At 47.8% G+C, this 19,634-nt stretch overlaps 1 protein-coding gene across 2 annotated transcripts in view; it reads left to right on the forward strand.

The window, feature by feature from the left end:
• Positions 1-19,634, forward strand: part of EIF5B (eukaryotic translation initiation factor 5B) — a 499,902-nt gene that overhangs the window by 471,491 nt on the left and 8,777 nt on the right. For both annotated transcript variants that reach the window (XM_078658012.1, XM_078658013.1), the window contains exon 23: positions 1,731-1,892. In XM_078658012.1, the coding sequence (XP_078514138.1) occupies positions 1,731-1,892 (162 nt within the window). The remainder of the gene's footprint in view (positions 1-1,730; positions 1,893-19,634) is intronic.

Below are 19,634 nucleotides of genomic sequence, written 5' to 3' on the forward strand. Positions count from 1 at the left end.
CTCCCTCTCTCTCCCTCTTCCTCTCTCTCTCTCCTCTCTCTCTCTCTCTCTCTCTCTCTCTCTCTCTCTCTTCCCCTCTCTCTCTCTCTCTTCCTCTCTCTCTCTCCCTCTCTCTCCCTCCCTCTCTCTCCCTCTCTCTCCCTCTCTTCCTCTCTCTCTCTCCTCTCCCTCCCTCTCTCTCTCTCCTCTCCCTCTCCCTCTCGCCTCTCTCTCATCTTTTTGCAATTCACATGTGCACCATACACTGTTGGTGCCCATGCGGATTGCTAACTAAGGGAGGAGTCACCCTATGCTTCGTGACCTGAAAGACTTCTTAAAAGAAAAACAACTTTCAAATGTCCGAGCCCAGTACTGGATAGCAGGAGTATGCAGAGCATGTGAATTTGCATCACTGCACACTACAAACAGATGCTTACAGGGTAACTAACATTATCCAGTCATTCTAAGACTATATTTTGTGGTCTTATTTTTGCCCTTACGCCCATCTTCTTATTGTGACATTTAGCTGTAGGCATACTTCTGTTGCAAATAACTGTGCTGTATTGTTTAGTTTGTATCGGTATTTGAAAGCCCTCTTGCTATCTTTTTGTGTGGCTTGTGCTTTGAACCATGCACCATTTTATTGGCTCATGACAGCATGGCAATCTGCTCTTGTTTGTTGGATATTTTGGTTTCGAACTCAGTGTTGTTGATGCGCAAATGTAAATCCATATCTCACTGATAGACACACTGTCTTGAGGAGGGTTATCGTATAGGTGTTAAATGAGGATGCAAATAAACAATTGAAGGGTTGTCACTGGCATCTGTTTGTGGAGGGATGTTGTAGAAGTACTTTGTAACCAACAGAGGACAATCAGCGTTGTGCAGGTCTAGCCCTAATTCAGATATGTGAGCAGATCTAGAATGATCATAAAGGAGTTCTCAATCCGGGTGCTGTTGGCAGAACAGAAATGGAAGCCACTGAACACTGTAGTGTACTTGCAATATTCACTCGTGAGCCTTACGAGAGAAACCTCGGTTATGATGTAGACTGACTTGCAGGTCGTAGCACTGATAAATCTAACAGGTATTGGCAAAAACAATTGGTCTGCACAAACACACGCATGAACAAATGTGCATAGACTGTCTCTGTCAACCTCCCTCTTGATGTGTAGCCAATACCTGTGCTTGGGGGATAAAAAGCAGGGTGCAGACATAGCAGTCACAGAAAGAGACAGTGTACGCATACATACGACATAGGCAGTCCGAGCTCTTGTGTGCAGGTCTGTTTTTAAATTGTTAGTACATTAAAGCCAGACCTCTGGGCTTTGCCGATGCATATTGTGACGTTTATGTTGAAGAAAAAGGAATAGTCGGCACACATTGGACTACTGTAATTCACACCTTGCGAATAGCCACGATTTCTTCACATGTTAAGTTTCCAGAAACATTTTGGCTATTGTGCCCTTTGTAATTTGACTCTACAGTTTCTGCTTATGCTTCAGAGGTGTTACCTATGAAATGCTGCTTAGAACCAACAAACCCAATAAAAATATCTGCCAAAAAACGAAAACTGACTAAAATGTTGGTGCAGTAGGTAAAGTGTGGCTTGTAAACCAAGAAAAGATTACTGCTGGGATTCAGTTTCTTCCCATTAAACCCAGGAGAGTGTTTCATTTCAGATGTCCAAGGTAAAACCAAATAAATACTTAAGTCGATCATGTTGACAAATATTTTTCTTTTTTCTCTAGTTCGTTGATATTGGAATAGTAACCAGTATTGAAGTGAACCACAAGCAAGTGGATGTGGCAAAAAAGGGCCAGGAAGTCTGTATTAAAATAGAACCTATTCCGGGAGACTCCCCCAAGATGTTTGGACGGCACTTTGAAGCTACAGACTTCCTTGTTAGCAAGGTACATTTGTTTCCTACAAGCAGTTGTTTGCAATTACCATTTCTCTGTCGAAATCTGATTTTCCAGCTGTTTAGATATTATCTGATCCTTTTCTCAGACGCCCTAATTATAGCAAGTTTTGATTTTGATAGAAGCAAAGACTGTATTTTTAATGTGTAGTTTTGTTTTCTGTCCTTTTATTTAAACCTACAGGCCTCCCGCCGCCAGTAAATAACCTCCACTTAGAGGTACAAACTTCACACACATACACCAACTTGCATACTCCTTTCCAGGAGGGTTTATGGAGCAGTTACTGAGTTGGTGGTCTTTATGATAGTGGTGAAAGACCTGTTGCAAAATATAGTTTTACTTCCCATCTATTAATTTCATTAAAAAAATATATTTGTTGATTTTTGTGAGGAAACATGCTTTAAAAATAGTGTGATCCTATATTTCACACTACACTTGAAAGAAAAAATGCGTAAGTGATCGGGAAACTTGCAAGACGTTGTGTGTGATGTCACCTATCTTGGGATATCATCATTGGAGGTTCTGCACTTTTGCGGCCACTGTATGCATCTTTCCACTTTCAGGATATATCCGCTAAAGACATCAGGTTTACTTTCTGTACATCTGACACTGCGTCAGCACGTGGCTGAGATCGCAATGTTTTTATATTCATATAGACTGTGAAACAACAATCAAGTCATGTAGGACATTACAGTCCTATATTTTCCAAGAAGTAAAGATTTGAATAGAGTAGCAAACCATCTGTTGTGGGCACACTTAATTAAATCTCTGGAGGTTCATATAGGATCGTGTGCATTCTGTTCATCTCTTCAAAGTGTTGGTATTCTTCAAAAAATATTTCAAGATCAGTTTAAAAATTGTTAAGGCCACACGTTCCGACCTCTGCCCACGCCTGCTTTTGGTACAGAAGGTGTATCACGAAAAATAATAATTTTTCCACACCATTTGTCATCTATTTAATGGCATGTAGCACTAGTTGTCGTTCTGGCCTTATCTCTCTGACTCCAATTGAATTTGTCTCTTTTTGTGGTTCCTCATTTACCATTAGAGAACATCTAAACTGACAAACCTGAACCATTGGCATTTGTGTGCTCTAACTGGCTGCCAAGGATTGTGAGTAATGAAAACCTGAAGAATGTTAAAGTGCTCTTAACTCAATTCTCAGTTAACTACCACATTTAGCAACATCAGGTTATGTAATCCGTGCACCAATGTCCCCTTCTCCTCACATATCTTTTAGAGCGTGTACCAACTTTTATTTTTTCCTTAACCTTTTTGCAGCATCGGAGTTGGACTGTGGAGATTGTTACTTTTCCTTCTGTGTATGTGTTGGACCTGGGGGTTCCAGATCACATAGGGCAGCCTGGCACAGAGTAGGACGGTTAAACCTAAAGGCAAAAGTGTTAAGTTTGCGTCACACCCTTACAGTAACCTAACATCCATCCATTCAAAAAGGACACTACACCAATTGTTTTTAGGAAAATAAGAGCTGTTTTATAAAAATAATTCTGTTTACTCTTTTGTTATCTTATCCAACAGATTCGTTATTATTTAAGTCAATTATTTCTCTCCTTGTTCCTTTACATCAATTTTAACTCAACAACTACTTGTTCCTGGTGAAACACTCAATCTCCTAAAAGACAAAAGTTAAACACAACTTCACAGATTATATTAAGCAACGGCAAGGTTGGTGTTTCTCTATGGAGTAATCAGGGTATACATTTCACTCACAAGCCCCTTTGTCTTTTAAAACTACCTAGGTTTAGCAGACCGTTCCACCAGGAAATTACAGTAACCTTTCTCTTCTGCCACTGTAATAAAAAGGTTAAGCAATAAACATAGTCACTGACGGTACTTAAATAAGCTTAGAAGCCTTTTTCCCACTTTGTCAATCTTTGTACTTCCAGACCGATAGTAGGGGGAAAGAATCTCCCCTCCGGTTCCTCTGTTGTCAGTCCCCAGACCCACAGCCGATCACAGTTTCCTTGTTAGTCCCCTGATCACTCCTTACTTGATTCCTCTGGCATTTGTTTCCAACGTCCCGGGCAACTGTGGGGCAGAGGTGTAGTTTTGCAGCGTGAATCTTTCTGGGTTCACTATGCTGTGCATATTCCGCCATCTTGTGGTTGGAGTCGGAAAGTGCTTTGTATTTTTTATTTTATTTTTTGCTATGGGAGGTTGCGAAACCTGATCCCTCTGGTGATGCTACAACCCCCATCTTGTGTGTGCAGGCTCTCAGATTATTTTTTCCGCCATGGAGATCGGAGGTGCCCCAAGACTTCAGTGAAAAGACAGCAGCAGACGCAGCAGGCAGAAGAGGCCCACCAGAAACTCCAAGGAGATAGGTGGTAATAACAGAGTTGCATGAGGGAGAAATCTTGAGCAAAGCAGCTTGTTTGGCGCTGCTCACATTATTCCTCATGCAGCAAGGCAAGTACACTTGGTTGCCTTTACAAAACTGTCCCCAGACGGTAAGGGGATTTTCTGCACTGAGCGAATACTTCATCCACAAAGGAGGTAAGATTTGCATCTTGAATGTATGATAGCATCATGACAGATGAAATGCTCCACGCACAAGCGCAGGGCTTTAAAAATGTAAGCCGGATTTATTTAAACAAATTCGGAATATAGACTAGTCTGTGTAACCTGCCAGTATTTACAGCACTGTGTGGGTACGCATGCAGGATTTGAGTACTGCAGTTCAAAAGTACCAATATTCAAAAGGCTTCATGGGAAGGGATAATATCCCAGCCTTTATTTCATTTTCAAACATATATGGTAAGGGGTGCAGTCTTGCATTAAAAGACAGTTTAACCCCTTAACAGTGGGCAATCAATCAATCAATCAATCAAGACATTTATAGAGCGCACTACTCACCCGTAGGGTCTCAAGGCGCTAGGGGGGGGGGGGGGGGGTGCCGCTACTGCTCGAACAGCCAGGTCTTGAGCTTCTTCCTGAAGGAAAGGTGGTCTTGGGTCGGTCGGGAGGGAGTTCCAGGTCTTGGCGGCCAGGTAGGAGAAGGACCTTCCTCCTGTTGTCGCTCTTCGGATGCGGGGGACGGCGGCGAGGGCGTGGCTGGTTGATCTGAGGTGGCGCTTGGGAGCGTAGAAGTTGATTCGGTTGTTGAGGTAGCTCGGGCCTTGGTCGTGTAGGGCTTTGTGTGCGTGGGTGAGGAGACGGAAGGTGATTCTTTTGTTGACGGGGAGCCAGTGCAGGTCTTTCAGATGTCCGGAGATGTGGCTGTTTCGTGGGATGTCGAGGATGAGTCTGGCTGAGGCGTTGTGGATCCGCTGGAGTCTCTTCTGGAGCTTGGCGGTGGTTCCGGCGTAGAGGGCGTTGCCGTAGTCCAGTCGGCTGGTGACGAGGGCCTGGGTGACAGTCTTCCTGGTCTCGGTGGGGATCCACCAGAAGATCTTCCGTAGCATGCGTAGGATGTTGAAGCATGACGAGGAGACGGCGTTGACTTGTCTGGTCATGGAGAGGGAGGAGTCCAGGATGAAGCCCAGGTTGCGTGCGTGGTCCGTCGGTTTGGGTGCGTTGCCCAGGGCGGGGGGCCACCAGGAGTCGTCCCAGGCGGAGGGCGAGGAGCCCAGGATGAGGACCTCCGTCTTGTCCGAGTTCAGTTTCAGGCGGCTGGTCGTCATCCACTCGGCTACATCTCTCATCCCTTCGTGCAGGTTGGCTCTGGCGGCGGCGGGGTCGTTGGTCAGGGAGAGGAGTGCTTAATTCCCGACTATCTAGCTAGTGGGCATATACAAATATTTATAAAAAGCACCAAGGGACGCAGTTTAACTGGCGGCAAAGCCAAACCTTTTGGTTTGCACGTAGCCCAATTCTCAGCACAGCCCCTGCCCCCTCCCTGATGCACATAGCATAAAGGAGGCTTCCAGCATTCCACTGTAAGGGCCATAAAACTCGCCCGTTCCTGGAGACTGCACGAGGCCTTCATCGACCTCAAGGTCTCATAAATCAGGGCCTTATCTCCGGGAAGACGCATTCCTGAACGGCCTGGCTAACTGGGCCTCGAAGGGGGTTTTAGGTTCTTAGTAAGAGTCTAAATGAATTCAAGCGCTTCATTTCCTTCCAAAATGGGAAATTTGCGGTAAAGGTGTTTTTCTCTTGCAAAGCCAAGAGCATGCTATATCTCATACCTTAGGGCAATATTTAGCAGTTACTAAAGCACCTGGCTATAATAATTCACTGCAAAGCTTTTGCAAGAAATACACGACAAAGCATTTCGTGCAGGCAGTACAAAGCAAGGGTTCACAGCTATGCTGTTCATAAGCCTCAAAGATTGCACTGCCAAACAGCCGCTGATAAAATAACACAGCGACGAGGAAACAATTATTTACGATAAAGCATAGGGCATACAATAAATGGAAGCCTCATTCTTGCGCAAACAGGCAGGCGCTGGCAAAGTAGCACTAAGTACTAATATGCCCGCAATGGCTAAGTTCCCTACTGAGCCACTACATTAACAAAGCTAAATTAGTAGGTGGCCTTGTACTTTAAGCCTCATATGCACCTACACAAAGGGCCCAATAAGCCAAAGCAATATGTGTTCACAAATGCAGGAAACAATCTTGCGGCACAACGTTTACAACATATAAGTACAATATTTAGATGTTCACAAATGCAGAAAACTATCTTTGCGGCACAACGTGTGCAACATATAAGTACAATATTTATGCACAGTTTTCTAAATTAGATCGCAAAATAGTGATTGATAGCTAATGCTCTATGGACGCTATTCACTGCAATACGTGTTCACAAAGGCAAAATAAATTATATTTGCGGCACAACGTGTGCAACATATAAGTACAATATTTATGCACAGGTTTTTAAATTACATCGCAAAACGGTGATTGATAGCTAATGCTCTATTACGCTATCATTTATGGTATGGCCCCTCCATTGCTGGTAATTGAAACTTTTACTTGTTACCTAAATTTTTACTGGTTACTGCAGTACCTTCACAAGGTTTATACACTACATGTATAACAAGGAAACGGGCAGGATCACAGATCATGCTTTGTCAGTTACTGCGCCAAACACAAACAATGTTTATCAGCCGGCTGCATAGTATTGTAACAAGCGATGCAAGGGAGGGACCCCTTACTACGAGATATACACGCAGTAGGGTAACTTGGCCTACTAGGCCTCCTAAGACTCTTAGGTGGCAAATAGGAGGCTGAAAGGAGATACATTCTTCCTATACCAATGACCAGGTACATTATATATCAAACAGATACAATTGGGTGTATACTGCTATATTGGTAGGTTTGGGTGTATGAATATGCTTGCATATAATACACAGCTACATGTTTTACTGCGGGGTGCATACATGTAGATATACAGCCAATCAAGAGGAAGATACACCAAGTACTAAGGTACAGGTGAAGTTCTATATATGCAATTTTCAGGCATGTGTATATATGGGTATTTATGTGTCTGTGTATATGTGTGTATATGTATGTATATATATATATATATATATATATGTATATATATATATATATATGTGTGTATGGATATATATATATACACGTATTAGGCAAAATACAGTATTACATATGCAAACAGTCCATGTATGTGTTTTAATATATACATATACGCCCCCCCTTTTTACCGGTAACATGCACCGCATGGCACCGGGGAAAAAGATAAATACATAAATACAAATACGCTGAAAAATAGAAACATTTTTTTCTATGGGGAACACATACAATGTCTTTGGAACACTGTCACACAAGACATTTGAAACACATGCCTGCTCCCTCCTCTATTCACCACTAGGGGACGGCACAACCATGTTTTAAAACTGGCGTGTGTCACATAAACACTATGCACAGTCTCTAAGCACAACAGGCATAGTTATAATGGGGAATTGAGTCTCACACAGGACTACAAACCCCAGAAGACAAGTACATAGTTTTCAAACGCTGCACAGCATTACCACACCGCAACATGTACTTGCAACACAACCTTAAGTTGGTTACAATATCAATGGCGAATCACCTTCACTAAGGGGACTGATCGCCTCGAGATGCTGGGGCATACCACAACTGCAATCCTCTCATGCACGTTATGGGTGGTTCACTGAGGCCGGTGTAAAATATACAACATACATAAGGCCTATAACAGACGGTGCTGCAGATATGACACTATGCATACTCTTAACGTACTGTCACTTCTAAGGGGCAATTGAGTCTCACTCAGCAAGACTACAAACACCAACATACAGGTACATATCTACGCACGCTACACAACATTTATTTCACAAATGTATATGTACTTGCATCACAACATGGTTTTTGCTTCAATAACAAAAGCCGATTCAGCTTCACTAAATGGGCTGATCACCATGAGAGGGGTGGGCTTACCACACCCACACTCACCTCACACACACCATGGGCGTGGCGAGCCCAAAAAGGTGGAAGTCTTCTCCTACCACAGAGACTGATCTTCACACCATAAGGATGCCGGCAGCTCTTCAAGGGGAGTTGTCCACCAATTCCAATCAGAAAGCCGGCAACTGAGGTTCACTGCGGCCTTTCTGAGCACCATAAAGAAGCCGGGGGCTCTTCAAAGGAGTTCACCGAGACTTCCAAAGGTATCCGATATGGCCGGCCAACTGCGGTTCGCCGCGACCATAAAATTCGCCAACTACAGTGGGGGGTGCACACCCTTCCACCACGTGCTGCACATACACACAGTAACACAAACACAATCAAAGCAAGACCTCAAACATTGCATATGCCTACCCTATAGCAAAGTAGGTTGACTGGGATTATGTAGGAACACGTACCCCACATGTGGCCCACCGGAGGGGACCTCTTACTCATCACAAGGTATAAGGGCAAACCCAATACACACCTACCACGGCGTGTTCCCGTTACAACTACCATTACCATCCATAAGGGCAGAATGAACACAAGCAGGGTGCAGTTCTTCAGGCTTCCTGCCTACATGATAGAAACTACACATGGTCTGCACACAGCACAGTGAAAGGTCACGGTGTTTCTCCCTTGCACGGAATCACAAGGCAGCTCAATATCAAATAACACCAGGCAATAGCCTAATTAAAATTACGAGACCATTCGTAAGTAGTTAGCCAAAAGGCCCACTGTGCGCGATGCACTCAGAGCCGTCACCTTCCTTGAACCCAGTGGCCAAACTAAGTCCAGGATAACTTCTCCTGTACAAATTAATATTTGGATAGACCACATGGGGGAGTATACTTCGTAAGAAAAGGATAAGCGCACACCTATGTGGGCCTCTGCATCAAATATATATATTAGATATATAGCTGATCTAGCATCAGGTACGTTTATATGTACAAGCGAAGGCAGATAATAGGGTAAGGCCTTCTTCCTCTACCCTCTTTTCTCTCCTAAGAACATTAATAGGACACATAAGCAGGTAATAGCGCCTGTGTTCTAAAATACCATAACCATGGAAGGGTGGTAACAAATTTCAACAGGGCATCAGCATGCCCCTGCAGTGGTCTGGGCTACTAAGGTGAGCATCAGACAAGAAATACGTACTCCTGTAAATCAGCCAGGCACGCCAAAAAACCATTAAGCCTTATCTACTTACGGGAGTAAAACCGGCCCATTGCAAAAAAAAGGGGAGCTTGTGGTTGGTAAGGACCATTTTAAAAATAGCACGCACAGAATATAACAAGGAAATCAGGTGTTACACAAGGATGAATGGGCCTAGGACGTTTAACCATTTGAATAAAACATCCAAGGGGGTCGTTCCTGGTCACATGTAACATTATTAAACAAATACAGATTAATACGCAAAGTAGTACGCATATGGGTACTTTTCCTCAAAGGAAAGCCGTATGGATACCTACTAGGTAAACAGGTAGGCCAATAACTAGCAGGAGGGGCACGGGCCCACTCTACCAGGAAGAAGGGTGCAACAATAGCCTTCCTGGCTAACGCACCCTTTCAAGACATATACCTGGCGGCAACATGGGCTTCAGTGCACACGTTCACGAAGCACTACTGTGTGGATATACAAATAAACAAGGAAGCACAAGTCAAATACAAGGTGCTTCAACATATATTCAACAATCAACGCTCATCTTCCACCCAGCCGCCGCAAACTTAACTAAACCGCTACAAAGTCTATGCACAGCATAGTGAATCCAGAAAGATTCACGCTGCAAAACGAATAGTTTTCTTACCTGTCGGTGTAGTTTTGCAGCTTGAAGATCTTTCTGGATTCACTAGCGAACCCCCCCACCTCCGCCAGAAAGATGAGGCTGGAGAAGTAGGTGGTAATACAAGGATATATATCTATAAAGATGTTTGCATACGTAGGTAGACACATACATGCAAAAATAAATAAATAAATAGATAGATAAATAACAGGTGTGTACATGTCAATATGTATATAATATTTATTAAAAAGTCACCTTTTGAAAATCGAAAAGTGTCCCTGCACTCTCAGCCCCTTAGGCACTATATATAGTAGACTTATTAAGCAATAAGACAAAATCGCAAGGCAGAAGGGGAAAAAATAATCTGAGAGCCTGCACACACAAGATGGGGGTTGTAGCATCACCAGAGGGATCAGGTTTCGCAACCTCCCATAGCAAAAAAAAAAAAATACAAAGCACTTTCCGACTCCAACCACAAGATGGCGGAATATGCACAGCATAGTGAATCCAGAAAGATCTTCAAGCTGCAAAACTACACCGACAGGTAAGAAAACTATTCGTTCCCAACAGTGCCTCCCCCACAGGTCAAGCCACTCAATCACTGACCTAACGCTGTGGGAAGGCTGCACGGGAAGTAGAGTAGCGGCGTCCGTGGCAAGCGCAGGAGACCTCTGATTTCCCCGCTGAACCTGCTCGGACTCGGCAGGCCTCTTGTTGCTGCTCTGCCCCCAAAGAGACAAGCGATCACCCTGCACAGGGCCTGCGCAGCTCCGCGGAGGCGCGATCCACTTCCTCCGAAACTAGCGTTTGCCTCACCGGGCCTGCGCAGTTCCGCGGCGGCGCGATCCACTTCAACAACGCCTCCTCTTCCTCAGACTAGCGTTCGCCTCACAGGGCCTGCACAGCTCCGCGGCGGCGCGTAGCTCACTTCAACAGCGCCTCCCCTTCCTCAGAGCGGCCACGCTAACTGTCAACACTGCCACCGACTCTTTCCCCCAGGCTTACTATCTCTCCCCCGGTCTCACTCGTGAATAGGATTGTTCACGGGTTGGCGAAATTTAACTCAGGTGAGAGGGGATTAAAAAGGGAAAAGCGTGGCGTATTTACGATCATAAACCGCAGGAGAAGAAGGGGGAAGGTATCAACTCCACTCCTTCTGTCCTCTCTGCTATCGCGGTGATTCAGTCAAAGTTTCTATTAGAGGTCCCCCCAATGGACAACGGGGACCAGAATACCACACCGTTCAGTCCCTTAAGATCACTCCAATTCCCCCTCAGGCTAGAGGATGACTTTAAGGTTTTGGGGAGGATCCAATGTCCAGGGTCATCAGGAACTCCACTTGGCAGGGTCAGATCTGCAGAAGAAGGGGCAAGGGGTGGTGAAAGCAGTAAGGAGGCAACCCTAAGTAAGGAAGTCAACCCTCTGTATGTCCTACCCCCACCTACTACCACAGCCTGCACTCCAGCTGACTCTCTCTCTCTAACAAAATGGTCGCCCTACAGTTGGCCTTTTATACCCCTAGCCTCAAGTGTCCAGAACAAGCCAGAAGGTTCTAGATTCCCTATGTTAACCTATGGGTCCTTTTCCTGAAGTAATCGTTATGGCAGTTACTGGCCACCATTTTGAGTAACTAAGCTTGCCCTCAGAAAAGGAGGGATTTCTAGGCCTATGAGAAACCATGGGGTCAAGGAGTACCTAACCCCCAGGTCAACACCTAAAAATTCCAGTGGACATCAAAAAAAAAAAATGAACGGATTGAGGGGCAGAAAAGGGGACAAAAATAAATATATAAAAGGAGGGACCACCCAAAGGGCTGACAGGTCTAACATGCGTCCCCCCAGCTGAAAGTGGGGAGAGCTACCCAATCCCTTGGGAGTTCTCATCACTAAGGCGGAAATACCTAGAGAGACCGTCTGCATTGGCGTGGTCCACTCCAGGCCGATGTTCCACCCGGAAGTCCATTCCCTGTAGGGAGATGGACCATCTCAACAACATGGGATTTTCTCCCTTCATTTGCATCAGCCAACGAAGGGGTCGGTGGTCAGTCTGAACCAGGAAGTGTGAGCCAAATAGGTATGGCCGCAACTTCTTCAGAGCGCATACCACTGCAAAAGCTTCCCGCTCAGTCACTCCACTTGTGTTCCCGGGGAAGCAGTCTCCTAGACAGGAAGACCACAGGTTGATCCAGACCCTCTTCATTGAGTTGCGATAACACTGCCCCAATGCCATGCTCTGATGCATCTGTCTGGACAATTAACTCCTTCGAGAAATCCGGGGCCCTCAGGACCGGTGCTGCACACATTGCCTGTTTCAACTTTACAAAAGCTTGCTGACAAGCCTCTGTCCATACTACCCGTCGAGGTTGCTTCTTGGATGTGAGCTCAGTGAGGGGCGCCACAATAGTGCCATACCCCTTCACAAAGCGACGGTAGTAACCTGTGAGGCCCAGGAAAGCTCGGACCTCAGTTTGGGTCTTGGGGGGCTCCCAGGCCATGATTGCCTCAATCTTTGCCTGGAGGGGCTGCACCGCTCTCCTGCCCACCAAGTGGCCCAGGTACACAACCGACCCCTGCCCGATCTGACATTTACTGGCTTTGATTGTCAAGCCAACCTGTTTCAGGGCCTGGAGAACAGCTTGTAAGTGACACAAATGGTCCTCCCAACTGCTGCTGAAGACGGCAATGTCATCCTGATAAGCAGTGGAGAAAGCCTCCATTCCAGAGAGGACCTGGTTCACCAGCCGCTGAAAAGTGGCAGGGGCGTTCTTGAGCCCAAAGGGCATCACACAGAACTGGTAGTGGCCCTCAGGCGTGGAGAAGGCTGACCTTTCCTTCGCCCCATCTGCAAGGGAGATCTGCCAGTACCCTGAAGTAAGGTCAAAGGTACTCAGGTATTGGGCAGCTCCCAGTCGGTCAATAAGTTAATCCGCCCTAGGGATCGGATGTGCATCAGTCTTGGTCACTGAATTCAATCCCCGGTAATCCACACAGAATCTCAGTTCTGGAGTGGTGCCTGACTGGGCAGCTTTTGGTACTAGAACCACCGGACTGGACCAGGGGCTACTAGAAGGTTCAATTACTCCTAGCTCCAGCATCTTTGTAACTTCACTGTGGATGCTGGCCTTCACCTTGTCTGACAGCCGGTAGGCTTTTGACTTCACAGGTGGGCTGTCTCCTGTGTCCACATCATGGGTACACAGGTGGGTCCTTCCCGGGACAAGGGAGAACAACGATGAGTACTGCTCCAAGATCTGGCGGCACTCCTCTCGCTGCTCAGGAGTTAGGGATGGGGAGAGAATCACTCCCTCCACCGACCCATCCTTTTCCTGAGACGAAAAGAGATCAGGGAGAGGCTCGCTTTCCGCTTCCTCTGCTCCATCAGTCACCATCATCAAGATGACCTTGGGCCTCTCATGGTGGGGTTTGAGGCGATTGGCATGCAGCACCCGTAGGGGCTGTCGAGGGGTCTTAAGATCCACCAGGTAGGTGGCCTTACCCTTCTTCTCCATCACCTCAAAGGGGCCTGTCCAGCGATCCTGGAGGGCACTTAGCTCTCCAGGTTCCATCACCCACACTTTCTGGCCAGGCTCCAACTCCACAGGGTGAGCGTTGTGGTCCTACCACTCTCATCACTGCTTGGCTGGCTTCCAAGTTGTCTGAAGCTTGCTTCCACAACTTAGCCATTTGGCTCCGGAAGGCCAGCATGTAGCTCACCACATCCTGGGGAAGCTTCCTGGGAGACTTTTCCCATCCGTCTTTCACCAGGCTGAGAGGTCCACGCACAGGGTGCCCATACAGAAGCTCGAAGGGGCTGAAGCCCACTCCCTTCTGTGGAACTTCCCTGTAGGAAAACAGACAGGTTAGGAGGACGTCCCATTTCCTCCGCAGGCTCTCAGGCAGACTTCTTATCATGCCTTTCAAGGTCTTGTTGAACCTTTCCACTAGACCATTGGTCTGTGGGTGATAAGGAGTGGTAAACCGGTAGGTAACTCCACACTCCTTCCACATAGCCCGCATGTATGCTGACATGAAGTTGGTCCCCCTGTCGGACACAACCTCCTTGGGGAAACCCACTCGGGTAAAGATCCCCATCAGGGCCCTAGCCACTGCAGGTGCAGTAATGGTCCTCAGAGGAATTGCCTCTGGGTACCGTGTGGCGTGATCCACCAGAACCAGGATAAACCTGTGACCAGCTGTAGTTGGTGGATCCAATGGCCCCACAATCTCGATGCCCACCCTTTCAAAGGGGGTGCTAACGACAGGAAGTGGTTCCAGGGGAGCTTTCAGCTTCACCCCTGTTTTCCCACTGGCTTGGCAAGATGCACATGTCCGACAGCATGTGTCGGATGCCACTCTCATCTGAGGCCAGTAAAAGTGGCGGACAAGCCGGGCAAAGGCCTTGTCCTGTCCTAAGTGTCCTTCCACGGGTATCTCATGAGCTAACTCTAAAAGAAAGGCTCGGTAACGTTGTGGGACAACCAAGGCCCGTGATGAACCGTGCACAGGTGCCTTAGGTTCACTGTAGAGGAGTCCATCCTCCCAGTAAATATGGTAGTTCTCAACAGCGTTCCCTGCTGCCTGGGCTTCGGCCTGTCGCCTCAGTCCCTCAAGGGTAGGGCACTCCTTCTGGCCCTTACAGAACTCCTCCCTGGTAGGACCTCCCTCCACATGCCACTCAGCAGGGATAGCCAAGTTCTCCAGGGAGACAACTTCCCCTCCACGGACTCCTGGTCCACCACCGCAGGTGGCCGATCCTCTCATGGGGCGTGGAAGCCGAGGCAGGCTTCTCCTGACCTCGGTTCTTTCCCTTTTTGGCAGCTGGCTGGGCCCTTGTTCCAGGCTCCAGCCCAAGCGAACTCCCCCTCCGGATAGTCGCGGACCTTGTGCTAACACAGGCCCAGTCAGGTGTACCCAGAATCTCAGAATGAGTCCGGTATTCCACCTCCTTCCAAGCATTGTGCTCCATGTCATTCCCCAACAGACAATCGACTGGCACGGCAGGGCTTACGGCAACTCGAAGTGAACCTGCAACCCCTTCCCACTCAAATGGAACCTCGGCCACAGGGTAGTGGCCCAATCTGCCGTCAGCCATCGCGGCGGGGTGGAGAACATGTGGAATCACCTGCTCTGGAGACACCAGTTGACTCCTTACCATAGTCATACTGGCTCCTGTGTCTCACAGAGCCTCCCCTCTTTGGCCTTTGATGGTGACCCACTGCCCATACTTTGCAGTATTTGAGGGCACCTGGATCTTAGGAACCATCTCCCGATCTCCCAGGGACACTAAGGTGACACCCGCCCACTCACCCCCCTTATCTAAGGGCAACTCCTCCCCGAGCACTACACTAGCTACTCCCGGGGCTTTTTCTCCAGTGGGAGGGGGTGGTCTCTTTGGGCACTTGACATCACCTTTATAGTGCCCAACCCCACCACACTCATAGCAGCGGACAACCCTTGGCTGCTGACTTTGGCCAGGATGAGGGTTTCTGGGCGGGTTAACCTTAGGGGTGAATCCTGTTCTCTTTCCCTGGAAACTTTTTTTCTGGGCCTTTTGAGAACTCCCTCTTTTTATCTCCCCCCTCTTTCTTCTGGGGGGCGCCCTGTCCGGTCCTTTGGGAATCCCCTCCAGTCCCCTTTGAGGACACCCGGGTACTAGCCCTGATGTCCGCCTCCTCAGCAAGCTTCCGGGGGCTGGTCAGCTTGCTGTCTACCAGGTGTAGACGCCACTCGGGAAAGCATTTCTCGAGTAGGTGTTCCTTGAGAATGAGGTCATACAACCCCTCATAGTCCCTCACCTCGTTGCCTTGTACCTAACCCTCTAATGCGATACAAAAGGGGATGATGGACGGAGCGTTTGAGCAAATCAAACACTCACCCCCAGTCAACTGATCTGGGTGTAATCCATCACCATTCTTTAGCTCACTCGGCCACCCCAGTTCAGACATGGCAATATGCAAATCAGTCTGACCCTGTGCCTCATGGGAACAGTCCAGCCCGAACTGCCATGCCATGTCTTCCCTGGACCGGAAACAAGCATCCTGGGACCGGTTTCGGATTCATAATCCTCATCAGCCAGGCTGTCTTGAATCCAGTGGCCAAGTGAGCAAGGGACTCACGTCTGAGCATACCCTGCCACACTTAGGGCGAACAAAGCGATACAAAAGGGGATGAAGGACGGAGCATTTGAGCAAATCAAACACTCACCCCCAGTCAACTGATCTGGGTTTAATCCGTCACCATTCTTTAGCTCACTCGGCCACCCCAGTTCAGACATGGCAATATGCAAATCAGTCGGACCCTGTGCCTCATGGGAACAGTCCAGCCCGAACTGCCATGCCATGTCTTCCCTAGACCATAAACAAGCATCCTGGGACCGGTTTCGGATTCATAATCCTCATCAGCCAGGCTGTCTAGAATCCAGTGGCCAGGTGAGCAAGGGACTCGCGTCTGAGCATACCCTGCCACACTTAGGGCGAACAAAGCGATACAAAAGGGGATGATGGACGGAGCGTTTGAGCATATCAAACACTCACACCCAGTCAACTGATCTGGGTTTAATCCATCACCATTCTTTAGCTCACTCTGCCACCCCAGTTCAGACATGGCAATATGCAAATCAGTCTGACCCTGTGCCTCATGGGAACAGTCCAGCCCGAACTGCCATGCCATGTCTTCCCTGGACCGGAAACAAGCATCCTGGGACCGGTTTCGGATTCATAATCCTCATCAGCCAGACTGTCTTGAATCCAGTGGCCAAGTGAGCAAGGGACTCACGTCTGAGCATACCCTGCCACACTTAGGGCGAACAAAGCGATACAAAAGGGGATGATGGACGGAGCGTTTGAGCAAATCAAACACTCACCCCCAGTCAGACTGATTTGCATATAGCCATGTCTGAACTGGGGTGGCTGAGTGAACTAAAGAATGGTGATGGATTAAACCCAGATCAGTTGACTGGGGGTGAGTGTTTGATTTGTTCAAACGCTCCGTCCATCATCCCCTTTTGTATCGCTTTGTTCGCCCTAAGTGTGGCAGGGTATGCTCAGACGTGAGTCCCTTGTTCACTTGGCCACTGGATTCAAGATAGCCTGGCTGATGAGGATTATGAATCCGAAACCGGTCCCAGGATGCTTGTTTCCGGTCCAGGGAGGACATGGCTTGGCAGTTCGGGCTGGACTGTTCCCACGAGGCACAGGGTCAGACTGATTTGCATATAGCCATGTCTGAACTGGGGTGGCTGAGTGAACTAAAGAATGGTGATGGATTAAACCCAGATCAGTTGACTGGGGGTGAGTGTTTGATTTGTTCAAACGCTCCGTCCATCATCCCCTTTTGTATCGCTTTGTTCGCCCTATGTGTGGCAGGGTATGCTCAGACGTGAGACCCTTGTTCACTTGGCCACTGGATTCAAGATAGCCTGGCTGATGAGGCTTATGAATCTGAAACCGGTCCCAGGATGCTTGTTTCCGGTCCAGGGAAGACATGGCTTGGCAGTTCGGGCTGGACTGTTCCCACGAGGCACAGGGTCAGACTGATTTGCATATATCCATGTCTGAACTGGGGTGGCTGAGGGAACTAAAGAATGGTGATGGATTAAACCCAGACCAGTTGACTGGGGGTGAGTGTTTGATTTGTTCAAACGCTCCGTCCATCATCCCCTTTTGTATTGCTTTGTTCGCCCTAAGTGTGGCAGGATATGCTCAGACGTGAGTCCCTTGTTCACTTGGCCACTGGATTCAAGATAGCCTGGCTGATGAGGATTATGAATCCGGTCCCAGGATGCTTGTTTCCGGTCCAGGGAAGACATGGCTTGGCAGTTCGGGCTGGACTGTTCCCACGAGGCACAGGGTCAGACTGATTTGCATATAGCCATGTCTGAACTGGGGTGGCTGAGTGAACTAAAGAATGGTGATGGATTAAACCCAGATCAGTTGACTGGGGGTGAGTGTTTGATTTGTTCAAACGCTCCGTCCATCATCCCCTTTTGTATCGCTTTGTTCGCCCTAAGTGTGGCAGGGTATGCTCAGACGTGAGTCCCTTGTTCACTTGGCCACTGGATTCAAGATAGCCTGGCTGATGAGGATTATGAATCCGAAACCGGTCCCAGGATGCTTGTTTCCGGTCCAGGGAAGACATGGCTTGGCAGTTCGGGCTGGACTGTTCCCACGAGGCGCAGGGTCAGACTGATTTGCATATAGCCATGTCTGAACTGGGGTGGCTGAGTGAACTAAAGAATGGTGATGGATTAAACCCAGATCAGTTGACTGGGGGTGAGTGTTTGATTTGTTCAAACGCTCCGTCCATCATCCCCTTTTGTATCACCCAACCCTCTAATGCCTTCTTTGTGTAGTACAAGAAAACCACCCAATTCTGTGTGCCTAGTTTGTGACTACCCCTGAACTTCTGTCGGTATTTTTCTGGAGTCAGTCCAAACTTTTTTATTAGCGCCACTTTCATGGTGGGGTAGTGGATCTGCTCTCCCTGCTCCAGGGCCAATAGTGTATCCCTTCCTGCAGGAGGCATGTATTTGTACAAGACACCCCCCCCCGTGTTTTTCCAGTATCCCATGGGCTCTTAAGGAGACCTCATTGGCGGCCAGCCACTTGGCGATGTCATCCCCTGTGCTATAGCTGGTGACTACATCCTTAGGTAGATAAGGTCTGGGTTCCCTGGTCAAATCCTTAGATTCGCTGCCACCATTAGGAGTACTGGGAGTCCCTGCCTGTAGGGCTTTGAGATCTAACTCTCTGAGTTTCAACTCATGAGCCATCCTCTGCTCCTCCCTATCCTTTTCCAGCTGGGCTAACTCCCACTTCAGCTGTCTTTTCTCCCTCCGGTCAGCTAATTCAGCTTCGGTTTAGCTTCTTCCAGAGACACTGCTGCCCTCCCTTGAAAGTGTCCTAGGACCCGGTAGCAGGTTCCCCACTTTAAGTTGGTACAATCCATGTATCCCGACGACAGTGTTCCGGTCTGTCTCCTCCTCCTCCTCCTCCTTCCCATCTGGGTGAGCTGCCACCCACGCCCTCAAGCTGGTTTGGAGTTCCCCCTTTTTAGCACCATGCTTGAAGAACACTCCCATATTTTGACAAAATTCACGGAGTTGAGCCACAGTATAGGTCTCTAACTCTTCCAGAGCAAATTAATTTTTTGCCGATGAGAGTCAGGGACAGCCACTTGGAAGGAATTAATCAAGAGTGTATTTAGAAGCTACCTCCACCCACCACCAGAAGTAAATTTGGAAAAAAACAAAATTATAATTAGGAAGTCCACCAGGAGAAAACTCCAGGTGTAGGTCTGTGGAGTACACGAGGCTACTGCAAAGTGGACGCAAGCACAGTTCTGATCCCACCGCTGGACACCAATTATGTTGGACCTGGGGGTTCCAGATCACATAGGGTAGCCTGGCACAGCGTAGGACGGTCAAACCTAAAGGCAAAAGTGTTAAGTTTGCGTCACACCCTTACAGTAACCTAGCATCCATCCATTCAAAAAGGACACTACACCAATTGTTTTTAGGAAAATAAGAGCTGTTTTATAAAAATAATTCTGTTTACTCTTTTG

This window comes from Lissotriton helveticus, chromosome 8 (genome assembly GCF_964261635.1).
Source record: "Lissotriton helveticus chromosome 8, aLisHel1.1, whole genome shotgun sequence".
Taxonomy (NCBI): Eukaryota; Metazoa; Chordata; class Amphibia; order Caudata; family Salamandridae; genus Lissotriton; species Lissotriton helveticus.